Source organism: Homalodisca vitripennis, chromosome 7, assembly GCF_021130785.1.
Source record: "Homalodisca vitripennis isolate AUS2020 chromosome 7, UT_GWSS_2.1, whole genome shotgun sequence".
NCBI classification, from domain to species: Eukaryota; Metazoa; Arthropoda; class Insecta; order Hemiptera; family Cicadellidae; genus Homalodisca; species Homalodisca vitripennis.
The window spans coordinates 26,328,767-26,344,746 of NC_060213.1; the positions used below are offsets into that span (position 1 = coordinate 26,328,767).

Below are 15,980 nucleotides of genomic sequence, written 5' to 3' on the forward strand. Positions count from 1 at the left end.
TTCCACGTAGACCATGTTTTGAGATGAAAGAAATGCTTTCTATAACACATCCTAAGCTTTGAGATTTTGCTTTAAACTAATTCATTACAATGTTAAAGGATGTATTAAATACTTTGATGGCGTCTGTACGCAACTCGTCTGTACGCAACTGCAACATAAAAACACTTTTTGACTTTTTTTGCTTTCCATATTACAAGGTATGTTTCAAGACAGCAATCTGCTTTGTTTGTTAAAAATTCAGAAGAGTTTCATCTCAAATCTTTTGCCACTGTTCATATAACCCATCTTTCTCATGTAGGCAGGTGTACAATTATAAAACCAAAATAATCTATATCTATCTGTGTTTTATAATCTATATTATAAAACCGTTTGAACTTCAGAAATATGTGAAACAAAACCAGCTGTGCAATCCCCTTTTGTATAAAAACAGTGAGTGTAGGTGTAAGACACCTATAATAGATTTCTTATGGATTTGTTTGGGAGTGATGGAATCATCATTTGGGGTTCAAAGGGCTAAATCTGGAAAGAATTAATATTTCGGGGAGTCTTCCAATAAAAATCACATCTAATTCATATTAATTTATTCAGAAATTATACAAGTTTTACAAATTAACAAATAGGAATATTATCTGTGAGTGATAATAAAACTAAATTAATACTCCTCACTAAATAACATTAACTTAATCTAAAAGAAAAACAGGTCTAGTAAACATAAAACACAAAATTTGCAAAATCTTTAAAAAAAGCAAGTCGGAAGTGAAATTGTTTAACCTATCAGTTTATTCACTTCAATGTAAAATAATTTAATTTGATCATAACCTACTTAATATTATAGTATGTAGTAGGTGGCCCAGAGGAGACCATGTTGTCTAGGAAGCAGTATTTATTGAAAGTGCTGTTGACTTCATCAAAATAAAACTAATTGCAATACTGCACACTGAAAATATACAATAACATTGATTGACTAATCTGTATTATCCTTATAAACATTGAAGAGTTTAACACTAGCTGGGTGGACTGACACTGATTCTTAGTTAATATTGATAAAGTTTACTCCAAATATCAGAATTACTTCTTATCCGTCTCCATTTTTACAACAGCGTCACCATCCTTCTTGTCCTTCTTTCCATCTCCAGCTGTAATAAATCATTTATTTCATTAGTATTTGGCAGAGATAACAGACTCATACTTAGAAAATGATCTTTCTCATTCCATAAAATTCTATAACATTTAACCCTTTGCGATTGGAAGACCATAAATGTGGCCTCGACTTATTTCTAGCTCAGTTCGAATTTAGCCTCAAGTGGTTATCTTCTCAGCTCGCCAAGCCATGCAGTGGCCAGCTGTGTTCTACATCACCACTAGGAACTTGCGTAACTATGTACATCACACTCTTACTCACATTAAAAAATCAGTATTTGAACGTCAGTTCTTTAAATTACACTCTCAAATAATTTACAAAGTTTATTAACTTCAATTTAAGGTTGAAATTTTACCAATAGGTTATTTATTTATTATTTGCTTTCAAGCAAACCAAGTAATATGCAATTTAAGTTATAGGTTAATCTGTTTTAAAAGTAATTTTATTTGTAGATTAAAAATGTAATCTGTGTCAATGAGGTCTCCAGTATCAACAGAATACTATCTCGTTTCCATATTTTGAGCTTCGTCTCCACCGAATGCACTAGGGTAAAAAATCATTCTGAACGATGTGTACTACAGTATGTGCTGCAAATGGAGAAATATTAATTTAGTTCATTATTTGGCCTAGAGGTCACAGCACTTTCCAGCCACAACTATACATGGATTGAATTTAAAACTTGTGCAATATAGTGGGCTACGCTTAGTGGCCTGACAAACTGAGGGACAGGACATGGTCATTTATAACCGACCTGAGGCAGAGAACATCCCATAACCACGGATGTGGCCAGAATTAATTTTTCTGTTCATAAACACAAAGACCCTTCTTACAATTATAAATTCAAGTTGTTCAAAGTAAGCCCAGAAATGCTTCTCATGTTAACAATTAAAATCTTTTGGACTCAAATCATAGACTTTTAGGTGTTATTGAAATGGTAAAATGTATCAATGGCATCTCTAGCAATTTGTATTGGTATATCTAATTAATTACATAATAAATGCCCCGCACAAAAACAAAATGTTATCAATTATACATAGTTACAATATAAGCAAATTTTATCACAGAAAATTAATCAAATTAATTTTACAACTATAATTAGGCTATAGTATATTAAATATGTCAACCATAGATTAAATATTAAATATCAGTGCAGTCAACCATAGATTGCATCATCAACCACACAATACATTTGTGTCTCAATAAATACCAATTTAGAGACAACACTAATATTATAGATCTTTAATCATGGTCTCAAGGATACAATGTAATGGATAGACCAGCTCCAATTCAAAAGGTTATTAAAATAATTTTTTGCTATGTTACTAAAAACCTTTATTTATGAGATTTACAGCTTATCCTTCACTTTCTATCAGGTGGCCACTCAGAATAAATAATGGGATTTCAAACAACTCTGTAATGAATATAACCTGCATAAGGTGTTAAAATCCAAACAAAAACACTATTTTTACCACATTTTGAATTGTTGAGCATGTCAATCCTGACAACGGAACTCACAAAATACGTTATTTTCAACCAATCACAGCTATTTGACGGTATTTGATTGGTAAACTGTCTTAATTTGCAGTAGGAAAATGTTTCTTCTAGGATGTCTGCAATTTTAATTGGGGGGGGGGGGGGGGTTCTTTTATTTACAATAAATGTTTCTGTAAGCCAATACAAAACTAGAGGTAGTTTATAAAGCAGTATCTAATTCAAGTGTTGCTAATATATAAATGAAGCTTCATGAAAAGTATCAAGTGTACAGGTAAATTAGTTTTCGAGACAGGATGACTGATAGAAACAAAATTTCTCCAACTCTTCTAATAATACTGTTAAAACAAGTAAAATTTAGACAATCTATAAATCAACTTGACTATAAGAAAGTTTTGAATGTGGAATATTTTAATTTTAACCCATGCTAGTTTATACTATTATTTTCCATGGATTGTTTCCTTTAAAAGACAAATTTATTAACCAATATAATATCTTCGTTACATATTAGTTGAAAACAACTCAGAACTTCACACAGAAAAGTTTTGAAAAGTAGGCCCCAAAATGACACAAGAATTATATGGTCTTATCAAAATAAATTGAATCATTAACAATTGAAATTTTGTTCCTATATATTGTAACATCCCTGTGTGGCAGAAAACAGTGAAAATCATCTAAATGGCCACTGCTCACCTTCAGAATCATTACCTTCCCCGTTGCTATTGTCACGTCTCCGCTTGCGGCCGAACCGGTAGTTGTTGTACTTTGGTATGAACTTGGTCTGCGGCAGCATCTCCATGCCTAGCACCTTGTGGATTTGGCGGAACGCAAACAATCGCAAGGCATGCTGTAATAAAACACAGACAGTACTTAGTCTAGAGAAAATCAGTAATTTTTAACATAAATAAGATAACTCTCATCTTTGAAAATTATGTTTACTAAAATTGCGCTTTGCAACCAAGTACTACTTTTATTTAGTGATGTAAGACATAATAACTATATTTGCATTTCATCTTTTATTACTTGATATAACTCATTGTGCATAAATTTATTGGGGATGGGTCAATACCAATATTCTGTACCTGAATACCACAATAATCAGAATACTGCAGCTCTTTTCACAGCAGTCCAATACTAATATTTTCAAAATATTTGATTACAAAATAAATAATGCAATTATTTTATTAAAATATTATTATTTACATTATGTTATTTTGCAAAGCATAACTGGAATTTTCCTAAAGAGACCCAATGATAGGAGTTATAATTTCTAGCATATCAGGTAAACTATCTTAGCTAAAGAGCTAATAACCTATAGCTTAAAAAATGAATATAAAGCCATAGATAAGCTCTTATTTGGGTTGTAAACCTTTAAAGCTAAATTCAATTTTACTCCAGAATCCCAAAACTTCATTTTCACCAAATATATACAAATACAATTTCCTGCCCAAGACAGAGACAAATTTCAAAATTTGAAATTCTATATAAACAGTTACGTCATTATTTTATTGGTTTTGATATTCAACATTAATTTATAGACTAACTTTACCAAATTCTACACTAACTGTATACACACCTGAGCACTGGCCGTGAGATCCTCTCTTTGCTGTGGTGTTAGACCTGCGCTGGCATCAACAGGCTCCTTCTCGCACGGGTCCAGTAGTCCAGGTCCATGTGGAAGCAACACTCCTGACGACAACGCCTCTAAGATTCTGCGCAGCGCCTCACCAGGTGGCATGGGACCACCGGCAGAACTCACCACCTTCTCGGTGAGGAGCTCCATTGCCTATAGTAGAGAGAAGAGGCAAATTAGAACACACACTGGATACATATTTCAACATTTACACACAGTAAAGACTAAATACTTCTCATACTCACTGGTCTTATTAAACATCTTTATGTATTTAAAAGTAAAAAACAACCACATAGCTTATTTTTTATTGAAATTGTTTATTATTGTATTGAACACATTCAATATATTGTGATCTAGACCAGCACTGCAGCCAGTGCATGAGTCTATGGCAGAGTTTATGGTTGTGCTAAGTTTCTAGATTTTAGATCATTCTGGCTGTACTGAGATTCCTACTGGGTGGCACATTGTAATGTGGATACTAGTTTTCCTACATTTATGTTATTTTATCAGACAACCATGTCCAATACTGTGACACTAGCACCTACAGACCTACAATTATTTTTCTTCTTTAATGTCTTGGGAGGGTTAAATATCCTATAAAAATTGAAAAATATGCTCTTAAAAAAATAGAAAACTAGAACATCTTTAATCTGAACTAATGGGTTCTAAGTAATCTGAATTAAATAAACCCATTTAAGGAGTACATAATTTGTTATACAGCCTTTATACAAAAACTGAGAGTAAAATGTATTTTAAATTTATTAAATGGAAAAGTAACATAATCAAGTTGTAAGTTACATAAATAAAGTAAAAAGTTTTTGCAAACTACATTCTTCAGTGATGGGTATTAGGACCAACAGCAGCCAACAGAAAACAAAATTGTGAAAGTACTTAATGTATTAAATCCTACACATGTACAAGGAATCTTGCCAAACCCAAATATAAACCGTGCCATAGATCCATGGATATGTGCCTGTGAAAGAGGAGGTGAGAGAAGAAAACGAGTCCAAGATCGAATTAGGTTGTTAAGACCAAACAGTTTTGGATGAATTTCAAGATTTGTCCTGATTGAGGGTAAAATTTGCCTTGACAATTTTTCGTGCATGAGACAACACCAAGCAAATATTGAGTTTTTAGTTCTGAAGTATTGTTTGCTCCAATAACCAGAGCAGATTTGTAGTGGGAGTTATTTTGACACCCTATTTAAACCCTGGAAGACAGAAGTTTATTATATTATTCAATATTGTCAAGATAACCAAGTATCTTCAGCAAGTAGGTTTACTGATCTTAAGTAATCCAAATCTGATTACGTAAATACTAGTTAAGTATGTTAGGCTACTCTAAAATGATTCTAATTGAAAATAAGCATCATTTTCAGGCAATGCACCCACTCACTTGGATCAAGCATGCCAAAAAGTATTATCTTTCTGTTCGGTTATTTTCATTTTTGGTTATATTTATTCAATAAAGTTTAATTTCAAAACTTTTGGGGTTGGTACATTTTTGATAACCAAACGTTAATCATGCATTTAACAATAGACCTAAAAATAGAATTTTTCTTTACTTTTAAAGTAAATTCTAAGAAATCATAAAAAATTTGTCTATATTTCGAGTGTCACACACACTCTATCGCTGGTTCAAGTAGTTCTACTCACCCAGGGGTTGAGGGGTGCCCAGGTGGGGTTCCTGCGGCAGAGATCCCTAAGGATCCTGATGATCATGACACAACTCTGGAGTCCCGTAGCCCTAGCCTAAACAACAAACACCTTTAATACTTATACTCCCTACTGTTTACCATACTAAACATCCATACAAAAAAAAAAACAAATGGAAAAATTAAATTTTTAAACATTTAATTTGGAAAACATGGCTTTTCTTTAATATAACTTTCCAGCCTTGTAGAATAAAGTAATTTAAAATTAACGTCAAAATTAAAATTGAGAACAGAATTCTAAATAAAATACTTGAAGTACTCATACTTCCCTTAGTATAAACATTCAAATTTAACGAAGAAAATGTTAAAATAAAACAAAATTTACCTTATTTATAGCTTAACCTAACTAGACAGTAGTGTCTAAATATCTTCACTTTTACTGACAATGAAAAAAGCCCTTATTATTTCATAGGAATATTTTGTCAAATAAAAAAGCCAAACTAAAAACCCAGCGAATTCACATACAAAGTTAAAAGTTATAAACAAAGTTTGTTCTTTCAGTTATATTTAAAACTAGTAAGATAGCAATGGGTGGTTAGGCATTCATGTATAAATTATCCTTATTTATCTTCATTTACAGGTCAAGAGGTACATGAGTGTTAGGATTTTCAAAAGTTTAAAATTGTTTTACAGCAAATTTGTTTAGTGATCAGATCAAAGTAGACTAAATAAAGTACAGATTTTTCATGTGATACTAAAAGATAACTAAAAAAAGTTCAAAATACCCAAATTTTCTAAAACAGAAGCACCTTAAAAAAATTTGAAGTGTGCAGAGATTTTTGATAGATTATTATTTGTATAGTGTACATATCTTCTAGAGTATGGAACAGCTGATGATTCAATAGGAAACAAGATGCTTTGTATTATGCTTTACATGTGAAAAAGTGTTTAAACACGTTCATACCGTGTTTATATTATTATCTATTATTTAACGTAACTTAAAACAAAACGAATGGGTGAACTGTTACAGAATTTGCCAGGTGTAGAAAAAGATGGGACTACAGCGCATGATATATTCTGGATTTGTGATGCCAGAACAGTAAGCAAAGGCAAAATATGTAATAGATTTAGGTGAAAATCTAGAATAAATTTGTTCAAAGATACTCTACTGTATTGTATTTGTAATATATATTTTATTCTTATGCAACAAAGTACAAAAACATTGTTTAGTTGAATTAAACTAGTTTTGAGGTGCTCGGTCCCATTCACTTCAAATAAACAGACTGTACTTTATAATGTCAATGTTTGAACTGGCTAAACTACTTGTGTACAATTAATTTTTGTTGTCAACTCTCAAGTGAGTAGAAATAAGAAGGGCTTGACGGGAGTGGCACTACTAAGGCAAGGCTGCAAAGTGTAACTGTAAGAAATAAGTGATGCCAACCTGGAACCATTTGGCATGCCTGAGAGCAGCCAACGCGTCCAAACATTTCTGCTTGCTGAGTACATCGGGCGGGTCCTTAGCGGGCGCTGACACACCATCTGCAGACAAGGGTGTTTGACCATGAAGCAAGTGAATTGCGTTCAAACATTTGCGTTCCAACGCCATTCAGCTGTGAGGCTACGCCATTTCACTGCCACTCTGTGACTATGTGGGTGGGCCTAACCTTCCTATTACTCATCGTTCACCACATTCATTTAGTAATAATAAAAACAAAAACAAAAAATGTACTATTTTCTATTTCGAGTAAAAAGTTTGAATAGCATGATTTGGAAATATTGATAAAAAAAATCTTACAAAATAACTTAATAACACTAGCCATTTGCTTTCCACATCTTACCATCTCAAGAGTTGTCAACATAAAGGTTCTGGCATATAAAAATTAACACAAGTGGATTGTCTAATACAATTATTCATGTCATACTGGCCATGCTTAATCAATTAGGATCCTAACGTAGGTAGGTTTCACCCACAGGTATGCTGATTTCATATCTTACAAAAACCATGAAAAAACAAAAATAAACAATTGTATTCCAAAGACATTAACACTCTACGGAATGGAAATTTGAACAATTTTATAAACACAAAATTTTCCTACCACCTGCACTCAATGGGTTCGCCTCACACACTTATGGTCAAAAATCCTTGGTTTCTCAACCAAACCAGACCCTGATTGGAACACCTGGAATCTCAAGAGTTGCAAGAGTAAGTTACAAGTTATTAGTGAAAATGGCAAGTTACAAGGGTTCCTTCTCTGAATCTGGTGAGGCCAATTCTTCTTCGTTCCTCCATGGGCCAAACACTCTTCATCTTGAGCCTGACAAACTATAATCTGCAATTAACTGTAAAGGTTGTTCGGCCCTTGGACGATTTAACTCTATCGTTTCAGGGTTTTCTGTTTTCTTTGTATTATGATTCGACAGATTTTTTTTAGTTTAGTATAGATTGTAAACACTCTACACAAATCCAATACTAGGTTCTCATCATAACCCATCTCGCTTAAACACCACTAAACTTAACTCCTTCAAAAAAATTTTTAGCTCATGTCAAATATGTTTTATTTTCGTAATTTTATGCAGTTTTATGTTCTATTAAAGATACAATTTTAAATACATTAAAAATAATTATGTTTTACTAGGGATGAGTTGATACAAAAAAATTGATTAAGATACTGATAACGATACTAAAATTGTGGTCCCAATTCCCGATTTTGAATTCGATAGCGAATCCTGTATTCCTTGTAATATGCAAAATGGTTTAGCTTTGTTACTGCTAAAGCCCGTTAGGCCTTTTAAACCACACTTAACCATGATAAAAAAATTGAAAGATATGAACATACATATATGTCACACAAATATAAACAAATAGAAATTAGCGATCACCTATTTGTTTTCCGCACAGCAATTCCCAAACAGACATAGGAAATAGGAATGCAAGATAAATATTATTTACAAAATTATGATAATTTCTCATAAACAAAATGAGATAAAAATGAGCGATCAGTAATTTGCTTACTACTGCTTAGACGTCATCCACAATAGACACAGCAGACTCAAAGTAATGTACGAACATAAGTATAGAGAATGTGAACTAAAATCAAAGTATTATTTATAAAACAATAATTATTAATCATTTATCTATGCCTTTCATAAACAAGATAAAACAAAAACAAGTTTTACGAGTCAGTGATTTGCGTAATGCTGAAAGAGATCCGCAGTATTTACAATTGTTAATACCACTAAGGGTGTCCAATAGTATCATAATCAACACATCCCTAGTTTACCTTATATTATGGTGATTGTCTCTTTTAATCGCAAAATTTTTGCCCGTAATTTTGCCTGTAATTGTAAACAGCTAACTACAAAGGTTATATACAATGTAGCAGACTTTCATAAGACAAAGAACCACTTCAGAGATTAAATGGTTGATAAATTTTTAATCAATACATAAAATTAATAATAAATAATAATTACAACGTAAAAGAACTTAACCAAGTTGAAGAATTCTCAAGCGAAATAAAACGTAATATAATAAAATATTGTCTACATAAAAAAAACCTCCTCTGCCAACTGTGCTACATGTGAGTTAGCATTATGACATGATTTATGAAAATAAAATTACATTTTATCATATTTATAAAAGCCAACAATATTAATAACTGGCCATTAAAAACACAAAAAATGTATTTGTCAGAAAAGTAAGTAAAATCTTTATTGCTGAACATTTTGTTTCATTAATATAGTTTTGAAATAGTATAAAAATATTAAAGTAGAAAAAATTACTAATATGTGAATAGTGTTTATAATTTACAATTTAGAATACACAATTTTGTCTCTATCATTTAGCCCGACTTCACAGTTAATTTATTATTAAAGAATAACATAATTAGTAAAGATTTGATTCATCAAAACATGGATCACAATTTCTCAAAGGTTAAATTATTTTTATTCAATGAACTGTCTCATGTAGTGGTCTCAGCACTTAATGTACAAACTGATCTACCTTATCATATAGCAATCTTCTCAAAAGGGGTGAAATAGTTATTTAAGAACTCTTACAACATGGGTAAGTTCATTAGCATTTCCCCACCAAACCTTCAAACAAATAAGGTCTAAAACCAACCTAACCTAAGGTGTATTCATTTGAACAGTTTTACTGGTTACACAACCAAATGAATTAATACTTATTACTTTTGCAGAGCAGTACTTCCAGCTTTCCTAAGTGCCGTGAGATAAATGATGTGAAAATTAATAATGAAGATAATACAGAAGGTGTATATCAGCAGAATAATGCTGCAAAATACATTAAAATCATTTTACAAAGAAAACAATGAAGACCGTGAAAAGTATTAATTTTAGCCTACATGTACACTAGACGATATTCACTTGGCTTTATATCCTTTAGGAAATAAAAACTGCATATTCGATCTTGTTACTAATTTGTCTTAAAGTCCTTTAATAAGAATTAATTCTTGTTTTCTTTAATCCTACAGAATATTTTGGAATCTGAACAGAAACTTTTTATACCTAAAAACAATTACAGTTTGAATTGAAAACTAGTGTGAATTAAATCAAACCCTGTTGAGTTGTTAGTAAATCAGCAGTTTGATTGAGAATAACAACATACTGATCATATTTTAATTTTATAAAGCCAGAAATCACAGTTTACATATAAATTGCAAGGATAAGCATTGTAATCGGATATTAGAGCTCTTTAAAACACTAAACTTAGAAACCAATAGTTCAAAGGCAATTACAAAATCTTGGTTATATTCATTATGACCGATAGCTAACACAAGTTTTTGAGATGGAGATTGTAACATCAGTTAAATTTGTTCAAGGTCAACACAAAATAGTACAAAACCAATCCATTTGTTCAGTACACAAGTAGATAGAATAGTTGCCAGTGAAATCGCCTAGTGTGACGACTAAGCAGAGTGTCACTGAATGACACTTACCTCCGGTGGACTCTAACAGGACAGGTTCCCTCATTAGTGGAGAGGTAAGAGACACAGTCACCACGATCTTGGGCTCGGTCGAGGCACTTACAGTCACAGCGCCTTGGTCAGCCTTCATCTCCACAGTGTATGAGTCCTCGGGAGCCACAGCCTGCAGCAGCACATAACATTCCATTAGATGACAAGGCTTTGATAGATATTTTTAATATTCAGTATTTGTAAAAAATCTAAGGTGTTTCATATTTTTTTTATACAAAGACAAGAGGAAGATCAAGAAAGTTGTGTCTTTTTCCCTCACAACTCGTATGGCCAGTACAGATGGCTGCGCTATTTTCATTGACAGCTTGGTGGCCATATTTGTTGGTTGCCTCCCCAGATCAGAAGAATTTTTCAATATCATCTGCATTATTTGCATAGTAATTTAAAATGTTTAAAGAAGAAACGAGAACTAATTTAAAATTGATTTTCAATGAATCTTTCTAATACAAAGATAAACATACATTTGTGAAACTTAACTCTTATATGTATATTGTTAAAAAATATATAAAATATTATAAAGTAGGCATTTACTATTACGTAAAACTCAGACATGAACAATTTTACATTTTTTTAATGAATAAAACTCTAAAAAGTACACACCTATGTGTAGTCAAGAGTAGTTAGCACACGTCTTCTAGTACAATTTTGTACGTTTCTGTCACTTTAGGCCCACTATGCGTCATTCGTCTTAACCTTTCCAGCGTTATTGACACGGATCCGCGGAGGGCCACTACAAGCTCAAAACGTTATTACCGTGGATCTGCGTTTTTGCTTTCTTTATTTTCTTACTGCTATGTTAGTTGAATATTTTGCTGCTAGATGGTTCTAGTAGTCATGCGACATGCAGACGGGTTGCCCTGCCTCGAATTCTGTTACAATGGGAGTGGCAGTTGCTTCTAATTGGCCTAACACTGTCTAGCGGGCGTGGCCCGCGCCTTTCACAAAGTCATTGACGGGAGCTCCCGTCAAGGTATCTAGCCAGTTAGTTAGTGAGAAGTGTCCGGTACACGCATATGTATTTCGGTTATCGCTAATTTTCTGTTGTGTCCTATTCTTTTTAAAGTAAATTATTCATATTATATACAGTAGTTTCCAGTATTAATTTAGTGGTTTTTACCATTATTTGTGTGAATGGCGAATCCAAACGATTCGTAATTTGAAGATTTGGTAATTCTGAGCAATTTACTTGGTCAACCCCAAACTTTTTCATATTTTACTACGGTCATAAGGATGTTATCAGAAAGCAAGAAACATAATTCCCGCAAGGCTGTCCAACAGGTTGCCGAGCGATAAGAAGGTTCAAAGTCCACGCGATAACAGTGGTTTGCGGGAGACGCGCGGAATGTCAGTTGTGACAGCCCGCCACCAAATAAACACTCTTTGTCTACTTTTGTATTTTTATAATTTTATTGATTTGTAATATAGTATATGTTTATCTATAAAACTGTGTTTCATTCCCATACTTACTGAATAAATGATAAAAATATTAGTGACAACTACACTGCTATTCTACGATATTCTCAAAAGTTTAAAAATTAGCCTAGGAAATCCAAAAAGGGCTAAACAAATTTTATTTACCGTTAAATAACTCTATTTTGACATACAGAAACGAAAATAAATTTAACTTTACACATTGGAAATTTATGGACGTATTATATCTTGGCCAGTACGAGCAGAGATAACATTACAGCAAAAATTAATCGACGCTTCCGACAAAATGGCAGCGACCATACAAGCTCCAAGGACAAAATATAAATACTGCCTTTGAGTGCATAGGGTTAAACATTATACCTCAGTTCTCAGAATAGTTCAATACAAACTTCCAACTAATTTAGTTTTGTTTACTAAATAAATAAAAAGATTAGTTAGTTGGACTTCCAACACATACAGTTTGCACATGTGTGGCTGTAATGCTGTGATTACCTTGAGCTGTTGAGGAAGGTTGGCAGCCACCTTGCCGAGTAGTGTCCGGGTAGGTTTCTCAGTACAGAGCACCACAAGCCGCACCTGGGAGTCACCGCTGAGTAACAAGCCCTTGGCCAGCACTCCCACCCTCATCACTCCCTTCAATACCCTCCCATCTTCCTTCTCCTTCTGGAACGAGAACCTGCACACAACACAACATCTAACAATGCAGTCCTGTTTTGATAAACATTTATATCTAGCGTATTAGAGCTAGTAATAATGTATAACCTATTTAATTAAATTATTAGATTTTAAACTATTAATGTCGTTTTATTTATAGACTATATTTTTAAATGTATCATTGTTATATCATTCTGTTGTAATTTTTGAGACTGTTTCACTTTTTGCATTTTTTTTTGTTATATTCCTGTTATTTATTTAATATAATAAAATATTTGCTTTTTAGCATAACTGATTTGGCTTGGTTATGTGTCGAATCTGTGTCACAGGTTTTGTAAATTTGATAACAATAAATAAACTTGTTGTTATTAAACACTGGTAATTTTTTCTTGTATGTTCCAAGATCAAAGATTTGTCTTCAAATATATACATTACTAGCGGACCCCGGCGCGCTTCGCTGCGCATTTCAATAAGTTTCCCGCGGCTTCGCACGCAATTTCCCGTTGAAAACAGTACACTATATTCACTTATTCATTTTCTATCACATTCTAAACATTGCTGAGATAATTGATAGTCGTTCCTTCGTGAGCTTCTTGGGCGCATTATGAAGGTATGTACCACATTCCTGATACTTCTGTCAAAAAAAAAACAACTAAGGTTGATTTTAAAACATTCTTTATATTTGTAGCCAACGTAAGATAGTAATTATGATATCTGCATTGCTCTTCTGATCAAGCATGAGCATGGTTTATATTAAATAAATATTGCAGTTAAAGGTGAATTTTTACGTCAAATTTGAATTGTATTATCTGGATAGTAAAGTCTATGTTTAACAGTGATTGCAGAAACAGTTTAAACAAAATTTGTCGTTTCTCTTAAGCTTACTCTATGCTTTAAAACTATAAGTGTAGTAATTAAATTATATATAAATATATTTTTTGTCGCATTATATATGTTTACAAAGAACAGCTGATTAAAAATTTGAAAAGACTCTTTCACTTAATAACATATGTTTGCTGCAATGCATTTCTTACGGGTATTTCTGTAACCAGTGGGGCGGAATCCTGAATCGGGAAAGGGATAAAAAAGTATCCTATAACCTTCTACAGATCAAGACGAACAAATTAAAAAAAAAATTAGGCGAATCCGTCCAGCCGTTTGTGAGTGATGCTGTTACACACGAACAGTTTCATTTTTATATAATAGATCAAAAAGCAAGTTATCATTCTGAGCATATTTTTCATCCCTATAAACCAAATAATGTTTAGACACTTAACGAGTTATGTAAGAACAAGTAGAATAATTTTCTGCAAAAGTAATCGTGGTTGTTTCCAAAACAGAGTTGTTTTTGTCTTATTTGATTATGTATTGTGACAAATAATAGTTATTAAAAATAGAGTTTAGTTTGTAAGGAATACAAAAATCGTTTACACTCACAGACTGCCATCACGGCCGTCCTCCTTCTTAGGCGGATCTTCTTTCTTTACCGATGCCGGTGGTGTGGTGGGTTCCTTCTTGATGGTAGGGGGTGTGGGGGTCGGACCTCTGACAGGGGTCTGGCCAGGCCTGGGTGGGGCCCCTGGCCTTACTCCTTGAGTAGGGGTAGGGGGCCTCACCACTGCACCTGGTTTGTTACCTGCTGCTGCAACCCCAGCAGGTTTCACTGCGCCTGTAAATGACTCTTAATAACCAAGGTGGTATAACACTTCATAACTGTTTTAATGGTTGAAATATGGTTTTAATGCACATAAATAACTAAACACGTGACTTCATTGTTTCAGTAACAGATTTTCAGAAAAAGCTAACTAATACCAGAAGTTTTAAACAACCTACATTAAAATTTTCATAGATCAACAATAAAGATTGAGTTGACTAACTCAATGTAAGTACGTTCGTCTCTTTCCATTCCTTGGTAGAGAAAAATCAGAGTGATCACAACAAACTTAGGAAATACGACTGGACATTTCGTCCAGCAATCCAAAATCTTTTTTGCAAATACCACCATAAACAATGTATAATCCATTGGTATGGATCACACTGTTAAACAGAAACTGCCAATAACATAAATCTGCCTGTTCAGGCGAGTAAATAAAAACCAGACAATTACCATCTTGACAAGATAGACAAAATTTCTTTGTTTGAAGGTTATTTTTGATGATAGAAGGATTGTGAAGGAAACAGGATTTTCCCGGACATTTGCCATTGTTCAGTGAAACAAGAAATCAGTAACACTACGTTTTGAGATCTGCAATCTGATCTCTTCTTCAGGTAAATGACTAACCTAATACATAATTACAAACTAGGTTAAAATAAAAAAATCATACCAAAGCATTGAGACACGCCTGTCAGGAATCACAACCACCATGTTGTTTGTCAACTTCACTAACTAAAAACATGCACTTCATAAAAAACTATACACAACACCAATCATTAAAACTGAGCTACAGAATACAGGTCACAATACGTCTACTTTCGTCTACTAACCATCTACAACTGTCCAGAGGGTGAGTTTTTTATTAAGTGCATGTTATTAGTTAGTTAAGTTGACAGGTTGTGATTCCTGACTTAGGCGTGCCACAACGCTTTGGTATGATTTGTTTATTTTAACCTAGTTTGTAATTATGTATTAGGGGTAGTCATTTATCTGAAGAAGAGATCAGATTGCAGATCTCAAAACGTAGTGTTACTGATTTCTTGTTTCACTGAACGATGGCAAATGTCCGGAAAAATCCTGTTTCTTTCACAGACATAATTTACACAACTGATGAAGAAACAGTTGGGCCTACAACTTCTTTACTCCAGAAATGTCTGAATTTTTCCCTTGGCTCCAAAGATAATTGTATTGGAAGAAATAATTTACTAGGCAGAAACTGTTGTTAAAAGAATTTGTACTCATGTGGAAGTAGAAGAGATGAAGCAGGATGTTACAACTGATCCATTTAAGTTAAACCTATCCAAAGATTAAAATAAATGCCCTGT

General features: G+C 33.1%; 1 protein-coding gene across 1 annotated transcript in view; it reads right to left on the reverse strand.

Moving 5' to 3' along the window:
* Nucleotides 1-566: 566 nt before the first annotated feature.
* The window catches only part of LOC124366657 (zinc finger RNA-binding protein), a 33,770-nt gene continuing 18,356 nt past the window's right edge, over nt 567-15,980 (reverse strand). Inside the window, exons 12-19 of the mRNA XM_046823259.1 lie at nt 14,439-14,670; nt 12,840-13,023; nt 10,878-11,028; nt 7,364-7,461; nt 5,921-6,016; nt 4,209-4,418; nt 3,326-3,479; nt 567-1,136 (exon numbers count right to left, since the gene is read on the reverse strand). Coding sequence (XP_046679215.1) covers nt 1,069-1,136; nt 3,326-3,479; nt 4,209-4,418; nt 5,921-6,016; nt 7,364-7,461; nt 10,878-11,028; nt 12,840-13,023; nt 14,439-14,670 — 1,193 coding nt within the window. The 3' untranslated portion in view covers nt 567-1,068. The remainder of the gene's footprint in view (nt 1,137-3,325; nt 3,480-4,208; nt 4,419-5,920; nt 6,017-7,363; nt 7,462-10,877; nt 11,029-12,839; nt 13,024-14,438; nt 14,671-15,980) is intronic.